Source organism: Lynx canadensis, chromosome C1 (genome assembly GCF_007474595.2).
Source record: "Lynx canadensis isolate LIC74 chromosome C1, mLynCan4.pri.v2, whole genome shotgun sequence".
Taxonomy (NCBI): Eukaryota; Metazoa; Chordata; class Mammalia; order Carnivora; family Felidae; genus Lynx; species Lynx canadensis.
In genome coordinates this window covers 163,993,823-164,014,653 of record NC_044310.1, presented here as the reverse complement: position 1 = coordinate 164,014,653, position 20,831 = coordinate 163,993,823, and the positions used below count along the sequence as shown (strand labels likewise).

Below are 20,831 nucleotides of genomic sequence, written 5' to 3'. Positions count from 1 at the left end.
TCCATGATGCTCTCTGCTTTAAAAATCTACTAGAACAAGATTATTCCAACAAATAAAACATCCCTTGATCACCCCAAATCATATGATGAAAGAGTAATACTAGTCATATGATACAATTTAAATAAATGCCTTAAGAGAAAGTGCCATTTTCATCTACTTATGGGAGACTCCTCCCTATGAATGTATATATGTATATATGTATGATTTGTAGCCTCTACAGTATTTGTCTTTCAAAATATCACCTAGGTGATACTTAGTACAGTCATTTTAGGAAACAGGTGGATGAACCACATGGCTTTTCCTCATTTGCCAAGGATAGTAACTTTAGTATTAGATTATTAACATTTTTGTATGCATAGCTACACTCTTTTTGTATGACTACATAAAGGAAAAAATGGACAGAACCCAATATAATTCATTTCACCAGAATTCAGAAAGTTTATAAAATTTCTATACAAAAATAACAGAAAATGAGTTAATTAATGTGCTTCAAGAATCTAAAACATGTCTATGTTTACAAATCTAGAAATTCTTTTATGGAGATGTTTTAAAATGTATATTCATAAATCTATAAATGTAGATTATTAATGTACGATTAATACGAGCGATTCTGTGTTATTACTGTAGCAGCAAAACCATAATTATAATCCATACCAATTTTAGTTAATATTTATCAGCTTTGTGGCACTATATTTTTATATTAAAAATTATCTGAACCAGGGGCACCTGGGTGGCTCGGTTGGTTAGACGACCAACTTCGGTTCGGGTCATGATCTTGCAGTTCATAGGTTCAAGCCCCATATCCGGCTCTGTGCTGACAGCTCAGAGCTCAAAGCCTGGAGCCTGCTTCAGATTCTGTGTCTACCTCTCTCTCTGCCCCCCTCCCCTTCTCACGCTATGTCTCTCTCTCTCTCTCCCAAGAATAAATAAATGTTAAAAAAAATTAAAAAATTAAAAAACTGAAAATTACAATTAAAAAAAAATTTATCTGAACCATATTTATTTAAAATTGTACCCTAATCTACTAATACATGACACACAGAAAAGGCAACACTGATTATAAAAAATAGCAGAAAGACTAAAATCTTAATAAAAAGTATTTTAAAACCTGTTGAAATAAAAATAAAAAAGAAATAATTAGAAACCAAAAGCTTTCAGAGATGACCTTAAGATCTTTGACAAATTAATTATTCCACACTCTCTTCTTCCCTCTGAATAATAAGAGGACATAGTTTAGAGAAGTGTGTTTAATAATGAATGGATTCATTAATATTAAAATTTGTTTTCTGAAGTGGAAACAGCACTATGTAAATAAGATTGGGGATATCTGAGATTATGTATTTTCTTAATATTTCTTAATATTTACTGTGACTTTCCACTAACCATCTATGACCGCAGAGTTGAAATGAACAGCCATGTCCGCCCAAAGATTATCAAGTTTACAACTGTTACTTCATAAAACCATGGGAAAAGTCTTCAAAGGGTAAACAAAACAAAAAAATCTAGGTACAAACTGAACTATCACTACAATTTCACCAATACAGAATATTAACAGAGAATTAAAAAAAAAAAAAAAAAAAAACTTACCAGATGGAGACATATATTCTGCATTTGCCCTACAAACCACTTTGACAGGCAGGTTACACATTTGCAAAAAGGCCTGCAAGTCAATACAAGTATAATTAGCCTAGTGAAAGTAGATATATATTTGAACAAAACTTTTTACTTATTTTCTAAACTTGAGCAAAAGCTCATAGAGTAACTTTATTGGAAAAGAATGAATCAATTTAAAGTAAAATACTTGTCCGAACAAAATCAAATGTCATTTCAGTGCTAAAAAAATCAAGGACTTAGACACCCAGTAAATGTATGTATGACACTTAGAGCATTTATACACACTTTAAAAAATGTAAATTATCCACACTTATTTTATTCCATTAGTTTATATAAGTCAGCAATACTATGTATTGGTTTAACCTTCTTTAATAGATGACTATAAAGTCCAAATTTTACAAGGTATTGCTTAATTCCACTATTCTTTACAGGATCTTCATCTTTGTCTTAGAGGAAAATTCTCAAAATGTTATTTTTGCTACTTCCAAGTTCTCTCTTATATACTCAGTATTCTAATGTGTAGCTTTATGCTTACCAATTCACTTTTTAAAGACATAAGTTGTTGGTTTTCACTGTGTTTATAAGTAACAAAAATTTCACAAGCAACTTAAATGTCTAACAATAAAGAACAGGTAAATTATTTACGGTGAATCCAAATCATGTAATGTTATGCAATCACTTTTTAAAAATCACGAATTGTATCTTCACACGAGGCTGCATGAAATAAGTTTATTTCCCAGTCTTCCTTACAGCTGGATGTGACCAATGTCTAAATTCTGACCAATGGGACTTAAAGTTCTGGGCAACGGCTGGGAAGTTTCTTCAAAAATAATGGATATGACCGCTCCTCTGTTTTTCCCTCCTGCTCACTGGAATATGAAAAGGATGTCTACAGCCACAGCAGTCAAACCCAACCATGAAGCAGAAGCTGAGAGAAGATGGCAGAGCAACAAGGGGAAAGATGCCTAGTTCCTTGGTAATCACCGAACCTAGATTACCTGTGTTTATAAGAAAAAGAAATAAACTTCTATCTTTTCAAGTCTCTACTATTTGGGTCCTCTATAACTCCTAGCCAAACCTAATTCTAACTGATGCACCAACAATTACTGTGTCTAGCTTTAAACCCCACCTCAACCAACCAAAAGCTGATTCTGTGTAAGTGCACACTGTCATCTAAATACCATAACCTGTGCTTCCAATTTATAATAGTGAACTACTTGACTGACCCACAGGTATAGACTAGGATCAAAATTATGTGGAAGGCTTATTAAAACACAAATTGTTCAGAACGGAAGAATTAGAGACAGTAAGTATCAACAGCTCTTTCAACAAGAATGGATGAGAAGAAAAGGAAGAAGGGAATTAGAAGGGTCCTCCTTCTATTAATATGTAGTGGTACTCGATGAGGGAGAAAGGTTGAGCTTGAAAAAAAAAGACAGCAAAAACACACTGAAATGATAAGAAACAGGGAGAACAACAGGCATACAAGATCCATGAGAAGGTAAAAAGGGATGTAAGAGCACAGGTAGAGGGATCTGGTTATTTGTCAGAAAACAGGACAGCTTGCTACTCCAATGCAAGGGGTGGTCAGTGTCAGTGAAGTCAGTACCTGACTTCTAAACTTCAAGATGCTGAGCAAGAAGGACAAGAAAATGAGAATGCTCACATCCTGTGAAATGGGAGACGAAATCATCTGCTGAGAATGAAGGCATAAGGGGATTGAGGCCTTCAGAGAAGAACAAAAAGAATCTGAAATATTATCTTAACATTATCTTCTCAAATGTTTGGATAATATTCCCCTGTTAACAATTACAATACTCTAAAAATAGTAAATATGGTATATTTTGCTAAACTAAATGTATAGTGGTAACTGTACTAATCTTTATTCCAAAAAGCTATATTTCACCAAAAAAAATTAAGCAAAATGGTAATGTTCTGCAATCAAAGCCATGTTTCCAGTCCTGTGAATTTTTAACTTTTTTACTTTTTTTTTAATGTTTATTTATTTTTGAGACAGAGAGAGACAGAGCATGAACAGGGGAGGGTCAGAGAGAGAGGGAGACACAGAATCTGAAACAGGCTCCGGGCTCCGAGCTGTCAGCACAGAGCCCGACGCAGGGCTCGAACTCACGGACTGCGAGATCATGACCTGAGCCGAAATCGGACGCTCAACCGACTGAGCTACCCAGGCACCCCTACTTTTTTACTTTATAAAAAAAGGTTAGCAATTTAGCAATGCTCAATTCACCACAGACCTCAATTGATGACATAATTCTAGTTAGCCAAAGATTAATTTTACAACATTTACTACAATTAACCTTCATCCTTCATTCAGAAGAAATTTTATAAATTAACCTGCAGTTTATAAGGAAGTCTGATGTCACAAACAGAACATTTTATCCAAATATTAAAAATGCAAACCAGAACATTACCATAACTGTCTTTGAGAATATAAAAACTTTAAATCCAAACCAAGCTTTGATCCAAACAGTGTTCCTCCTTTATCTTGTAGGATGGAAGAAAATTTCTGAGAGGTCCCAAAATAGAATTTTCAATTTTCGCTTTCACTTTCAATCTCCTTCTTAGGTTGGAATGATGCACCAACCTAAAACACATTTTATTTTCAATTCTGAAATTGCAGTCTGCATATTTTTATTCCCATGTGAATCCAAAGAAAAATGTAGTTTTAATTATAATAAGGAAATTAGGGTAACTCAGCTAACTCCTATTCCTCCGCTGGACATTTTATTCCAAACTAATTCAAGTGATTAATAATATAAAATAATCTGCACCAAAAACTTAGCACATACTATCAGAATAATGTTCAATAACTGTGCTGTCCAATATGGTAGCCACCAGTCACCGGTGGCTATTTAACTTAAATTTAAATTAATTAAAATTCAATAAAATTTTTAATTCAGTTCCCCAGTCACACTAGCCACATTTCAAGTACCCTATAGCCACATGTGGCTAATGGCTACCCATATTTATTGGTATGAACATTTACATCATCACAGGAAGTTCTATTAGACAATACAGATCTACAGCAATGGTAATCAGTGCACAGAAGACATCTTAGCAAGACAGGCTGACATCATCTGAAAGTGATCAGGCTAAATATTATAAAAACAATCTGCACAATATGAGAGTGCTCATAAACTCTGCACTTGATCAATCAACTTTTGATGACAGTGACACATTAAGCACCATAATATTTTCAATTAAAAAAAAAAAAAACTAAACTAAATAGGGTTTATTCTGAGCAACTCCAACTGATAAAATGATGAGATAAATTTATTAACATGTGAAAACTAAGAATTTAAGAATGAATAAATTAAACCTACAGCCAATAAATATATTTTCTTTGAATGGTAAGGAATTTTTAATTTTTTTTTAATGTATATTATTATTGAGAGAGAGACACAGAGCATGAGCAGGGGAGGGATACAGAGAGGGGGAAGAGCAGAATCTGAAGTAGGCTCCAGGCTCTGAGCTGTCAGCACAGAGCCCAACGCAGGGCTCGAACTCACAAACTGCGAGATCATGACCTGAGCCAAAGTCAGTCGCCTAACCAACTGAGCCACCCAGGCGCCCCGAATGGTAAGGGATTTTTTAACACACACACACATATACACACACAGAACCCAGTACCTGACTTCTAAACTCTGAAATTTAATAAGCTTGATGTAGTTTCAACATATTAAATAAATTAAATTCATAACATCAAAAAAAATTCATTGAAGCAATGTTGATACATTTTTTTTATTTCCTAAAAAATATAAAAAGTAATACCAGATCATGGATAACTAAACATAAAGAACTGAAGTTACACATTTATCTCTGTAATCCTCTAAAAATCTACCAAAATAACAGTGAAGAAATAGAAAACTGATAAACCCAGAAAGACACAAAGAAGGGGAGAGGAGACCAAAGCAGACCAGAAATATCTGCCCATTTTTGTCAGATGGAAAGCAGACTTAGGGCAGAGGAAGCTGAAACCCAAGAGCATACAGAGGAAAAAAATCAATGTGTCCACATCACAGAAACTAGGAAGATTCCAAAACTGGAGGCACCACGTACCACAGAGGGTGGAGGTGAGGTAAAGGACTAAAAATAAGAGTAGCTGAGGGGCGCCTGGGTGGCGCAGTCGGTTAAGCGTCCGACTTCAGCCAGGTCACGATCTCGCGGTCCGTGAGTTCGAGCCCCGCGTCGGGCTCTGGGCTGATGGCTCAGATCCTGGAGCCTGTTTCCGATTCTGTGTCTCCCTCTCTGTCTCTCTCTGTCCCAAAAATAAAATTAAAAAAAAAAAAACGTTGAAAAAAAAAAGAGTAGCTGAAAGTGTGTATAAGTATCACACAACTAGTCCACCCCCAACCTGGTAGGAGACAGAGGTCCATTCTCTGAAGAAACCCAACCAGAGAGACTCCTGACTCAAGGCTCAAGCAGCACAGCAGGGCGGAACTGGGTGGGTTGGGGCTGTTACACTGAAAAGAGGAACATGAAGGCAGAGTGTACGCACAGACCAAAGAGACCCACAGCACCCCCTCTCCCCTCTCAGCTCTCATGCTGGTAACGAATTTGAGTACCTCCAAGATAAGAGAGATAACTATAGAAAAGCCCTACAAATGCTGATATGATAGTAGGGGTGGGAGAGGTTGGGACAGCCGCCAACAAAAATGGCAGCTCACTGTGCAATCAGTCTACAGTGAAGTCCACACGTCAAAAAGTCCCTCATCTCCCCATCAGCTTTTTAGTGTCTCACTCTTAAATATAAATTGTTAGGACAGATCAATAGATGCTTGAGGAAAGCCTCGAACATAAAATACAGAGCCAAAACAAGCCACAAAAAAGGAACTGACAGGAAACAAAAAATACAGAGAAGACAACTTCAAAGAAAAATTATAATGGTTAATATTTATTTAGCACTTACTAGGCACCAGGTACTTGCATAAGAGCTTTGTCCGAGCGGTAGGTACAACAAATATGCCTCTTTTAATATGGGAACACACAAACATATAAAGAGGTTAAGGGATCTGAACAAGCATACGGAAAGGAAGGAGGAAAGGAGGGAGAGAAGAAGGGAGAGAAAGAAAGGAAAGGAAAGGGGAAAAAAGGAAAACGAAAAGTGAACCATACAAAGGAATGAGCAGATAAATGACAATGACATTCAGTGTCTCAAAGAGCAACTCTGAAAGCTCGATGGTAATACAAGGGCTTCAAAAAATCTTGTCAGCCTAAAATTCTACATGCGGCCAAGGTATTAATGAAATGTGAAGACAGAATAAAAACAGTACCACATAAGCAATGTCTTTACATTTTTATTGCCCATGTATCCTTTCTCAGGAAGCCAATGAAGAATGTGCTGTACAATAAAAATAATAAACCAAGAAAAAAAAAAAAGAATACAGGATCCAGAGAATATGGGGATCCAACATAAAAGCAAAAAGAATTCCCTGGATGATGATGAATAGCAGTCATAAGAAAACAGCCCTGCAGCCAACAGAGGAAGGAACTGTTCCAATTAAAGCAGAAGGAACAGGAGTTTCCAAGGTAGTATTTCTGAGAGAAAAGACAAAAAGGATCTGATGTATTTGGCCACTGTGAGGGGGAGTAGTATAGACCAGTCAGAGTTTAAGAGAGAAAACTACTCAAATGAATTAAATAAAACAATTATTAACCCAAGGGGAGGAAAATCATAGAGAAAGAATATGTTCATAGTACACTGAGCCACTCAATTGAGATCAACACTTATATTCTAATTATAATGTAAACACTGAATATTAATTTAATCCAAAAAGTGAAAACACTATTGGGAAGATGGAGGAGAGGGAGGGGAGTTGTAAGAGGGGAATTGCAAAATTTTTAAATGATGTAGTAACATAAGCATCTTACTTAAAAATACAGAGGTAAATACCTGGAAAAATAATACAGCTAAAAGAAATGAAAGTAGTTATCTCTGGATATCCAGATTTGGGATAGGAAAAGGATAGGACAGTGGACTGTTTTTATTTGTGACAAGCCTCTCATATATTACTTACTGGTGGGAGTGTAAATTAATCCAACCACCTTGAAAATGTTTGGTCATTTCTACTAAGCACATGACTACCCTATCAGCCAACAATTCCATTCCCAGAAATATATCAAAAAGAAACAAGGCTTATAGCCACTAACATACACATATACAAAAATGCTTTTAAGCAGCTTGATCCTAATAATCAAATACGGGGAGCAACTCAAATGTCTATTAATATTAGTAGCAAACCTGAATCTAAAATTCCTAACTCCAGGGGTGATGAGTGGCTCAATCAGTTCAGTGTTACGCATCTGACTTCAGCTCAGCTCTTGGTCTCATGGTTCGTGAGTTAGAGCTCTGCATCGGACTGTTTGCTATCAGCACAGAGCCTGCTTTGGATCCTCTGCCCCCCTTTCTCTGCCCCACCCCCCCCAAAACTAAACATTAAAAATAAATAAATAAAATACAATTCCTAACTCTAAGCTAAAAAGGGTATACAATGTCACCAATTGCTATTATGAGAAAGGAAAAAATATACAAGGATTATATATTTTTCTTGACTCTGAATTCTTTACAAAGAGCTTTTACTGAGAACTTTTAAATCAGAGAAATTCCAGAAACAGTCCCAGAAGATGGTACCTACAATACTCCATAAAGATTCTAAATTCTATGTCTTCAATTATTACCTCTGAATCATATCTTCTGGGAACCATGGCTCAGATCTTTTTGCAAAAACTGGTCTTGAAGAATAAAATTAATTTGCATATAAGTGAAAGTGAAGCCAAAAGTATAGAGAACAAAAAAAAAAAAAAATCTGTTATCAGTCAAGTAGACCATTACAAATACCTTAAATCCTAGATTCAAAAGTTGTTATTGTTAATAATAATGCCATTGCTTTGATTAGATTATAAGACTAACAGTTTAAAAAAAAATTTTTTTTAACGTTTATTTATTTTTGAGACAGAGAGAGACAGAGCATGAACAGGGGAGGGGCAGAGAGAGAGGGTGACACAGAATCCGAAACAGGCTCCAGTCTCTGAGCCGTCAGCACAGAGACCAACACGGGGCTCGAACTCACGGACCGTGAGATCATGACCTGAGCCGAAGTCAGATGCTTAACCGACCAAGCCACCCAGGCGCCCCAAGACTAACAGTTTAAATGTTGGGAAAACCTTTTCAAATGTTGTACATAACAGAGTATCAGGAATACAGACAGGGATCCCATTACAGTAATCTTTCAGTAACATGGTGACAAGCTTCTGATTCTTCTCACTTCTCATTTCAGATTCCTCTGTCTTCTAAAACTAGCGTTTACTCTTGTAATTCCCAGTTATATTCCAGATAATGATTATCAGCTCAATAAATAAATGAACAAACATGAAAATCTCAACAATGCATCAAATCACAAAATGAAGACTAAAGAAGTCTAAAACTCAGTAAATCTTCTAGTTTTCCTCCTATGTGAATTTTTTTGATGTAGCAACAGAAACTCCTAATAAAAACATTTTTTAAAAGTCTGCTTAGTCATAACATAAAATTTATATTTAACCACTAGCTGGAATATGAATCAATGCAGTTTTCTTGAAGGGTAGCTTAGCAACATCTATGAAAATCCTAAATGTACATATCCTCTGACCCCACAATTGTATTGTTAGAAATCTATCATATGGACATATATGCCTAAAATCATGTAAGATATATGTTAGGATATTCATGCCTAATCCCTACTTATAGTATAATTATACTATATTTATAATATTTATACTTATAATAATAGCCTAATACCCACCAATAAGAGACTGATTCAGTAAACTGCAGTGAATCCATTAATGGAATATTTGTAGTCTTCAAAAAAGAATGGTGCCCCAAAACCTATAAAAAACCTATAAAACTCAGGGCAACGGAGTGGCTCAGTCAGTTAAGCATCCGACTTTGGCTGGGGTTTGATCTCATAGTGGGCTCAAGCCCCATGTCAGGTTCTGTGCTGACAGCTCAGAGCATGGAGCCTGCTTCAGATTCTGTGTCCCTCTCTCTCTGCTCCTCCCCCCACTCCTGCACACTCTCACTCGCACTCTCTCTCTCAAAAATAAACATTAAAAATTTTTTAAAAAGAACTTCTCAAACTCAACACCCAAAAAAACAAATAAACCAGTGAAAAAATGAATAGATATTTTTCTAAAGAAGACATCCAGACGGCTGACAAACACATGAGAAGATGCTCAACATCACTCATCATCAGGGAAATACCAATCAAAACCATGATGAGATACCACTTCACACCTGTCAGAATGGCTAAAATTAACACAGGAGACAACAGATGTTTGGAAGGATGCAGGGAAAATGGAACCCTCTCACACTGTTGGTGGGAATGCAAACTGGTGCAGCCATTCTGGAAAACAGTGTGGGGGTTCCTCAAAAAGGAACATTACTCAGCCATCAAAAAGAATGAGATCTTGCCATTTGCAACAATGTGGATGGAGCTAGACTGCATTATGCTATGCAAAGTAAGTCAGAGAAAGGCAAATACTATATGATTTCACTCATATGTGGAATTTAAGAAACAAAGCAAATGAACATACAGAAAGGGAAAAACAAAACGAAAGGAAAGCAAACCATAAGATACTCTTAACAGAGAACAAACTAGGGTTGATGGAGGGAGGTGGGTGGGGGGTGGGCTATCATAACAAGAAGGACACTTGTTATGATGAGCACTGAATGTTATAAGTAAGTGATGAATCATTAAATTCTACTCCTGAAACTAATATTACACTATATGTTACCTGACTAGAATTTAAATAAAAATTTGAGGGAAAAAAAAGAATAGAGTTGCCCCTCAACCCAACTTCTTATACTACACTCCAAAAGACATTTCTCATCTGGAATCTTCTGTATGGCTACTGAATGACATGAGACAACATACACCAAATGCAAAATAGCTTTTTGTGTTATTTTTCTTCTAAAGGGCCGGGGTAAAACATTAAAACACAGCTCAATAAGGCCTACAAAAGGCTAATTTATTTGGTCCAATGCATAGCTTCCTGTGAACTAACTTGATAGGAAGACACAATTCTAAATATCTAGAAGAATGAGTGGAAAACATTTATGCATTCATCCCCATACTCAATACATATTTACTGAGCAGCTACTATATATCACAACTGTTCTAGGCACGAGAACAGAACAGGGACCTTAAAGTCTCGGCCTTCACTGAGTTTACATTCTAATGGAGAGAGGTGATATGCAAATAAACCTGAAAATATGTACGGTGATTCCTGCTATTTAGAAATACAAAGCAGTATGAAGGTATTGCTATTATAAGTAGAGTGGTCAGATGAGGGCTCACCAATAAAGTAACATTTGGGCATAAACCTGAAGAAAGTTAGGGAGCCAGCCATGTTCAAAGGCACTAAAACAGTCTTATGCTTCTACTGGTGTGTCTGAAGGACAAGACCAGTCCGACAATGCAGATTAAGGAAGTGAGTGGTAACAGGGAACATCAGAGACAACCAGGAGATCATGTAGGACTTACAGATACTTGTAAGGATTCTGACTTTTACTTTGCATGAGAAGAACAATTACAAGAAGGTGCTCAGCTGAAAACTGCTGGAATCTGACTAACGTTTTAAAGGATTATAAGCAGTTATACAGAGATTAGATTGTAGACAGTAGAAGCATAGAAGCAGAAGCACTAGTTAGAAGGATTCTGGGGGCGTCTGGGTGGCTCAGTCGGTTGGGCGTCTGACTTTGGCTCAGGTCATGATCTCATGGTTCACGGGTTCAAGCCCCGTGTGGGGCTCTCTGCTGACAGCTCAGAACCTGGAGTCTGCTTTGTGGATTCTGTCTCCCTCTCTCTCTGCCCCTGCCCAGCTCATACTCTATCTCTCTCTCAAAATAAATAAATAAATAAATAAAACATTAGGAAAAAAAAAAGGATTCTGCAATAATGTAGGCAAGAAATGGTGGTGGCCTGGATTAAGACAGGAGTGCTAGGGGGGACAAGAAGTCGGATTCTGGCTACATTTTAAAACTAGGGCCAAAAGGGTTTGCTGACAACTGGATGTGGATATAGGAAAAAGAGGACTCCAAAGATGGCCCAAACTTTCTGACATAAACAACTACAACAATGGAAATGCCATTTACCAAAATAAGAAAAAGTGCAGGATGAGAAGGTTTTGGTGGGAGAAGGGAGACTTAGGAGTCTTTAGATGGACTGCTCTAACATCACTTCCTTGTCAAACTTTTCTGACAGGCAATGACTGGGAAACAACTCTATTCTCTTTTCAAAGACCTGGTCACGAAGGCAGTTATACGCTTTGAAACCAGATAAGCAGATTCTACTGAAATGTTGAGAAGCCCAACCTTAAAGGCCACCCACACCCTTTTCTTTTGTGGACAGAGGTGACAGAAGTACCTACAAATCAGTATAATCTTTGTCAACACTTTCCTGCAAGGATGGTAATATTGAGGTGTTAAGAAACGGGTAGAGCTATAGTTATTTATGCAGAATAAAAACACAACCAAGGATAGTTTTTATCTTTGATCTCTTCTGTTCCCTGCATCTATAGCCCACCAAGTTTAAAAAGTGAAAAGTCAATACCCAAAGTATAAAAAGAACGGACATAAGTCAACACCAAAAACACCAAATAATCAGATTAAAAAGTGAGCAGAGGACCTGAATAGAAATCCTTCCAAAGAAGACATACAGATGACCAACAGACACATGAAAAGATGCTCAACATCAGAGAAATGTATATCAAAACCACAGTGAGATTTATCACCTTTACACCTGTCAGAATGGCTAGTATCAAAAAGACAAGAAATAAAAAGCACTGGTAGGGATGTGGAGAAAAAGGAACCTTCATGCACTATCGGTAGGAATGAAAATTGGTGCAACCACTATGAAAAACAGCATAGAGATTCCGATCCAGTCATTCCATTACTGAATATTTACCCAAAGAAGGCAAAAACACGAACTCAGAAGATATAGGTATACCTATGTTCACTGCATTTATTATTTATAAAATTATAAATAATTTTATAGTAGCCAAGATATGAAAGCAACCCAAGTATCCGTCGATGGATGAAGAAGATGTAGTGTTTGTACACACACACACACACACACACACACACACACACACCATGGAATATTACTCAGCCATAAAAAGGAATGAGATCACTTATATGTGGACTCTAAAACACAAAGCAAATGAACAAACAAAAAACCAAAGATTCCCACAAATACAGAGAACAAATTGACAGTTGGCAGAGGGGAGGAGAGGAGGGGGATGGGTGAAGGAGAGTGGGAGATACAGGCTTGCAGTTATGGGATGAAAAAGTCACAGGGACAAAAGGTATAACACAGCATTATATGGTGCTGTACCTTATGGAGAATTACGAGCCTTCGGGAGATTTAAATTAAGTACACAGGTCGTATAATTAATATAAGGTAAGCAGAATAATATGAGAAAATCCAACAAAACAAAACATTTCAAAAATTACGCATACCTAGTTGAACTCTTTGTTCCCAAAGAAATATACTAAAAATATCTCAGAAAGGATCTGGAAGGGCAAACTTAATGAAATTAAATTTAAAGCTGAAAAAAATCATCAATTTCTTTTACAGAAATAAATATGATGCCAGCTGACAGGAGAAGGAAAACAGAATCTGCAATATTAAGAAACCTGAAATATCAAACATCTTTTAATTGCATTAGGTTAACAACAACAAAAAACAAACAAAGCAAAAGGGCAAATAAAAATATTCAGTTCATAAAACTATGAGAAGGGAAACACAGCCAGCCAACAACAGGCCTGCCCTGTCTACTACATTTGCACAGGGAGGATGCTGCCTCTTTGACATTCTGTCCTAACATCATTTAGAGGAAGGTGACTTTCTGTTGCTGACTCATACACCATACCAATGACTGGGTGACCATTAGCACATTCCCACTCCTTAATTGTCACTGGTTAAGTGCCTAGCATAACCTAATGGATCCTAACAGAGTACAGACTTAAGAAGCATACTGTTTGAGAAGACTAGAATGCCTTTTGAAAAATGAAAATCCTCTGCATCAATTTTAAGAATCAGTATAGACAGAACAGTAAGACTTAACAAAGCAGATGCCTCCCAGCGAGCCATCTCTGGGCAGGATCTGACTGTTAGAGAAAGGTCCTTTACCTGATAAGCTTTCTTCTTCTTTTTTTTTTTTAATTTTTTTATGCTTATTTATATTTGAGAGAGACCGTATACGAGCAGGGGAGGGGCAGAGAGAGAGACAGAGACAGGAATGTGAAGCAGGCTCCAGGCTCTGAACTGTTAGCACAGGGCCCAAAATGGGGCTCAAACTCACAAGCCGTGGGATCATGACCTGAGCCGAAGTTGGATATTCAACAGACTGAGCCACCCAGGCACCCCAAAAAGTACTTTTTTAAAAAATAAGATAAAGAGTAAATATATGATTTCTGGTTTACAGTACATACCTTATATAAAATCTTTTAAACAAGGCAAAAACAACTGAATAAAGATGTTTTGATATTGACATAAACGCTTACTTTATGAATAATCTTTCAAAGTCCACACATTGACAAAACTGATAAATTATTGATAACAGGCCTCCCCTCCAGACTGTAAGCTCTATTAGCACACACTGACCATGTCTATCTTGTTCACTGCTTTATCCTCAGCATACTATAGGTTCTCATGTAACACTTGCTCGAGGAATAAGCCATAGATATGCACGATAAATACAAACATACCTAAGTTTGTAGAAAACTAGTAAACTACAACAAAGACTAGCATTTTGTTATTTTATGGAACCAAAGATTACTGCATTAAAAAGTTAGATGTAACTCCTGTTAAATTCAGAGTTATTTTTTAAAATCAATAAAATGACAAATATCAGTAAGCAGATATTGTTTTAGAAAAAGTTACAGGAATTTAACTTAAAAAACATTATCAGAAACCACAATTCAATGAGCAGAAAAAGCTTTTAAATAGAGCAAATCTGGGGCGCCTGGGTGGCGCAGTCGGTTAAGCGTCCGACTTCAGCCAGGTCACGATCTCGCGGTCCGTGAGTTCGAGCCCCGCGTCGGGCTCTGGGCTGATGGCTCAGAGCCTGGAGCCTGTTTCCGATTCTGTGTCTCCCTCTCTCTCTGCCCCTCCCCCGTTCATGCTCTGTCTCTCTCTGTCCCAAAAATAAATAAAAAACGTTGAAAAAAAAAAAAATAGAGCAAATCTGGTACCAAAACCATGAAAAGCTAATGAAAGCACGTATGAAGACAGATCACAACAGAGAACAGATCTTCTCCTTAATACAACTCTCACCTGAAAACTACTTTTGGAATATCTGACTCAACTTTAGATACATCAACACCTGACAGCTGTAGGAAAAAAATCAAGTTCAGAAGGAAAGCAACAAATAAAGATAACCAGAATAGGAAAAAATACAAGCTCTCCCTGTTAGAATTAAATATAAATAAAAGTTGTAAGGTTAATATTAAGCAGAAGGAGTGATAAACTAGTCAAAAGGCACAGAAAGAATAATTCTTACAACCCAAGAACCTAAAGCAACACCAGTTGCATATTTGGCACTCAATGAACAACTTGGGAATAAAGACAGGAAACTACTTTTTTTTTTTTTGAGCTCCTATAACGAGTATTTTAAAATTTTATATTTTACAGAGATTCCCAATTGAGAAAAATAATAACAACAAAAGCCTACCAAATTTTAAATTCTTAGGATAAGCTAAATAGATGTCAGGGATCTAAAATGTATTCATTTTGATAAACTAACAGTAACTCCATATTGGATCATTTACCAATAAACAGCACCAACTATTTTCTTTCCACTTCACTATTCCAAAAACAAAATGAACATTTACTTGTCTTACAAGTTAAATACACAAGAATACTCTTTGCGTTTAAGCAATAAAATCAACATTGCTTGCTCATAAAAATATAAAAATAAGGGTGTCTGGGTGGCTCAGTTGGTCAAGCATCCGACTTCGATTCAGGTCATGTTCTCACGGTTCATGGGTTGAAGCACCACATCGGGCTCTGTGCTGACAGCTCAGAGCCTGGAGCCTGCTTCAGATTCTGTGTCTCCCACTTTCTCTGCCCTTCCCCTGCTCGCACTCTGTCTCTGTCTCTCAAAAATGAATGTTAAAAAAATTTTTTTAAATAATATAAAATTTTAAGGAATTGTTCTTAAGCTTTTAAGAGATCAGGTGCTTTATACTGATTAATATTGTGGAACTTAAGGGATTATAAACATAGCTTCTAAATGTATATAGATCACATTAACAAAGTTACCAAATTCTAGATAGGGAAAAGCAATTTTCAGTCTAACCATGTAAAGCTATCCTTAGACAGCAGACCTCCGGTTTTCTTTCTTAGGACAAAGCTTCTATTCATTTCATAATTAAATTTGAAATATTTCACGTAAGAATTCCCTACAGACTATTCGAAAGCATGCAATACCATTTTCAGGGCACAAAATGAAAATGGTTCTGATTTTTAATTCATATCTTGTTTTACCAGGACACAAAAGAAAATCTGTGACAACAACCAAAGAATTATTTTCCCCCTTACTGAAGAGGCATGTTTTAAAATTAAAAACCATGAACAAATCTACCTACAAAATAATTCATTTTTTATATCAAACAGCTGCAGACCCTGTAATTGAAATAATGTATCTAAGGTTACAAATGAAAAGTGTTAGGTATCATTCTTGAAGTGACAGATTAAGTTCCTAATCCAGTTAAAGTAATAGCCATATTTGTAGTTTAACATAAATTAAGACCTTAATTATATTTGTGACTATTTTAAACAAAATAACAAATTTCTTTGTACCTGAGAATGTAATTTATAGCAAAGCCAGGTTCATTTTCCAAACCAATCTATTTCACACTGCAGAAGTACTGTGGTATAATGGTATAATGTAATTCTTGTTGTAGAATGTTGAAAGAGTAGATACACTAAGAGCACAGAAGAGGTTTGAAGATAAATGAAGATGCTATTCATTCAAGGGTAATTTCATCTTAGAACTATATGAAGGATGTTTCGTTCACACAGGCTAGTCTATGGCCTCAAATTTAAGTGTATTTTCAGCTCAAATATAATGCTGCTAGATCGATTATGCTGATACTGTGTATCTAATAATGAAGAATTCTAGCCTTTTTCTATTTAAAAATAGACTGCCATTTTTTCATCTTACTGCTAGGTCTTCATTGTTCTGCTTAATAGCAACAAATTTTAAAATCCGCTTGCTATTTACTTTTTAAACAGAAAAGTATATGGTTGACATTCTAACTTGCAATCTCTCCTGACTGCAGGAAAGCGCATTTTTGCTAAGTTAAAGAGATACTTACGTTAGCAAACCATTACCCTACAAAACCATTTTATTTCACTAATTACTAAAACTGACAACTCTAAAAGCCACCTAACTGTATTCTGAATATACTTCACTCTCCCAAATCCTGTAAGACTAATTTAAATGTTTTATGTATACCATACCATTCATATGCTGAGAAATTAATACTGAAAATGTTTTTAATTTGCTAAATTCTGTTTGTAATTTCAGGTCAATTTTAATCACCTCAATTTAAATTATCTTTTCTGAAGATCGCATTTTATATACTTAAATCCTTAAAAGCATAAATCACCAAAATACTTTAATACTCCTGGTCTATAAAGGTGATATGACATTCAATCTGAAGAATTTAAATTCAGTGATATCAAGGAAGCATCCTGTAGCCTCCATTTTTCTCATTTTAGAATACTGAAAAGGATTTCACAAGTCCCCTTATGTAACAAACGTTCCCTAAATTCCCTCTATCTCTAAGCTTTCCTCCCCCCCTTCTAATCTTGAAAGAAAATACAGAAGCCTCATTTTGCAGCAGATGATTCAAGTGGGAGAGATAAACAAATGTCAAAAAACTTTAAGATGCATCTATTTAAAGAATGTTTTTCATAAAAGTGTCCTCTTAATTCTCTATTAAAATATATCCACTGGTGTCATCTTTGTCAGGTTTGAACTGACACCTAAAAATTGCATACAACCATGGCCAACTTGTTTAAGGGAAAAAAATCTATCCAACCAAACTGAAAATTCAAAATCATTTCCTCTACAGCTGTCAAGGTACGCTGTCCACGGTAGCCACCTGAATGCCATGACATGTTTACAGTGGCTCTATTTTCATAATCACTGTTATTTCTCCAGTAGATCAATGGACTCGCGGTCCAAAGGAGAGAGAGCTACTCCTTTCTCCTGCTCTTCCCAATCACTACATGAGGATATTATCATTTAACTGCTAATTAATATGCCCACCTAAAAGGCATCATTTGCTAAAAGGAAAAGGCAAGGGTCAGCTAACAATTTATCAGCAGATCTGACATGTTAGTGTTCGTGGCCCAGAATTAACAGGGCCTATAAAAATGTCGACTTTTTAAAATGATACAACATATTCAACAGAAAGAAAACAGGTGGCATTTTTTTTTTGTTGTTGTTGTTTTTTGTTTTTTTTTTCTGTTGTCTTACCTTTCATTTTTAGGGACAGAGTATTTATCCACAAAAAAGTAGGGAAAAACTAGAAAATTAAGTAGAATAGTGATATTTCCCTTAACCGGGCTTAAATGTCATTCTTACAGGAAGTGAGTATACAAACTAAGTGAAGTAAAAAAGCAGCATTCTCTTTTATGCAGCATTCTAATAATGATCATCAGTTTGAGACACTCCAAAAATAAATTCAAACTTTTACAATAGAGTAAGCCATACAAAAAAGGAAAACAGGTTTCTTTTTAAATTGGATTCATATACAATAAACAAAATCCCTTCTAAAACTTACTAGAAAGTAACATTTTATTATATGCATTCACAAAATACGTATTTATAAATCTTTGTAGTCAAAATAGGCTCTAATTCAACATTCAACATCATCTTGTATTTCTACTGCTATTTCTATTGCTTTCACTGTTTTCAAAAGAACTTCTCGTTTATTATCTGACTTGAGTGAGCTTCACAATAACTCATAATATAGGTAAGACTGCGTTTATCACATTTCAGGGATCCAAAAGCTGAGAGACATTTATTTTTCACATCTTAATGTAATCTATAAATTGCAAGATACAGCTTGCTAAGAAATGTCAGAAGTGATTCTTGAATTAAATGTCCACTTATTTTTGGATAAAAATTCAAAGACCTGCATCACTGGACTGGACTGCTATGCTACAAAGTGTTATGAGCATGGATTCTTGACTCCAGACTCCCTGGGTTGGCACTCCCAGCCCTGCTAAGTACCACCTATGTAAGTTTGAGCCACGGGCTTTAACTTCTTAATTTATACAATGGCAATAATAATACTACCTACCTCCTAGAGTTGTTGTGAAAATTATCTCTGATACCTGAGGTACATTTAGCAAGACCTGGCACATGGAGTAAGTGCTGTGGAAACTTTAGCTTCGGTTATTATGGTTGTTCTCACTAACAATGCCTGCAGGATGCGGATTACAATAGCACTACCTCATTTAGTTGTTGTAAGGACTGAATGAGTTAGTAAGAATTAAGTGCTCAGCATAGTGACGAGCACGTGGCAGGTACTCAGCCAATGCTGTTGCTGTGGGTTACCTCCACAATTTGTGGGCTCTGTGACCTTGGGCAAAAAAGCTTTCCTTCGTTTCAGTTTCCACATCTTTAAAAATGAGGTTCCTAAGAGTACCTTCCACTAGGGTTATGGGAAGGACAGAATGAGACACTTCACATAAAAGCTCTCAGTAGAATGCCTTCATCAATAAAAGTATTCAATACTTTTAAAACAAATCTTATTCGGTATTGTTTTAAAAATACATTGTTTGAATTAAAATATTCAGTATTAATAACTTGGACACAAACTCATATGTGTCAAAAAAAATTCTTAAGCCTAACATTGATTTTAATTACTCGGGTGTGGTTGGACATCATAAAGCCTGCAAACTTGCATTCCTCCTGCTGACATGGATTATATACACTCCTGTCAATGAACAGGAGAGAAAGAAATAACCAACATTAGCTGCGTATTTACATTACGCCAAGTACTTTTCTAAGTGTTTTTTCTATATATTAACACATTCAGTCCTCATGACCTCCAATAGAATAGCTTCTATTGTAACTCCCTTTTACAGATGAGGAAACTTGAAACAAAAAGTAATGTTTAAGGCATGCTGTATTTGGAAGAGACCAACTGCTCATTTCACTTGTACAAAGCATATTCCACATCAGTAAAGACCTAAACTTCTTGAAGAAAATAAGACGTTTTTTATAGAAAACTTGCAGGGGAGTTCATATGTATTTGCTTACTGTATTTCTAGACATGTGCTGTTCCATACAAGAGCCATCAGCTACATGTGTCTACTGAGCACTTGAAATGTGGCTAGCACAAATTAGGATGTGCTGTAGGTGTAAAATAGACATCAAATCTTGAACTGAATATAAACAAAAGTAAAACATCAGGGGAGCTTGGGTGGCTCAGTAAGTTAAGCGTCCGACTTTGGCCCAGGTCATGATCTCCTGGTTCATGATTTCGAGCCCTGCATTGGGCTCTGTCCTGACAGCTCAGAGCCTGGAGCCTGCTTCAGATTCAGATTCCCTCTCTCTGCCCCTTCCCCACTCACATTCTCTCTCTCTCTCTCTCTCTCTCAAAAATAAACAAACATTAAAAAAAATTCAAAAAACAAGAAAAACCTCCCATTAACAAATTTTGTACTGATTACACGTGAAAATGATAATATTTTGATACACTGGGTTAAATAAAACATTATTAAAGTTAATTACATCTGTTTCTTTTTATCTTTTTTAATGGGACTATTACAAAATTTTAAACCACGTATGTGGCCGACTTTACATACATTATACATCTGTCAGACAGTGGTTTAGGTTTAGGAAGTGAGACAATAGTAACAGAATTATTATCAAAGTTCTTTTCCCAAACACACACACATAGATTGATGTATATATATACATACGTATATACTGCTACACACACACACACACACACACACACACACACACACACACACACACTGCTCATGAGAACCAGAGGAACATGCTACACTAATATGTCACTATACTCAACATACAAGATTGTTATATGACTAGGCAAACACTTCAGGTAACACCAAAATTTGTGAATGAGGGGGGAAAAAAGCAAATCTAAGAGGAAATATCAGCCA

General features: G+C 36.1%; 1 protein-coding gene across 1 annotated transcript in view; it reads right to left on the bottom strand.

Moving 5' to 3' along the window:
- MTX2 (metaxin 2) overlaps positions 1–20,831 on the bottom strand; it is a 65,832-nt gene that overhangs the window by 18,460 nt on the left and 26,541 nt on the right. Inside the window, exon 4 of the mRNA XM_030325562.2 lies at positions 1,588–1,660. Coding sequence (XP_030181422.1) covers positions 1,588–1,660 — 73 coding nt within the window. The remainder of the gene's footprint in view (positions 1–1,587; positions 1,661–20,831) is intronic.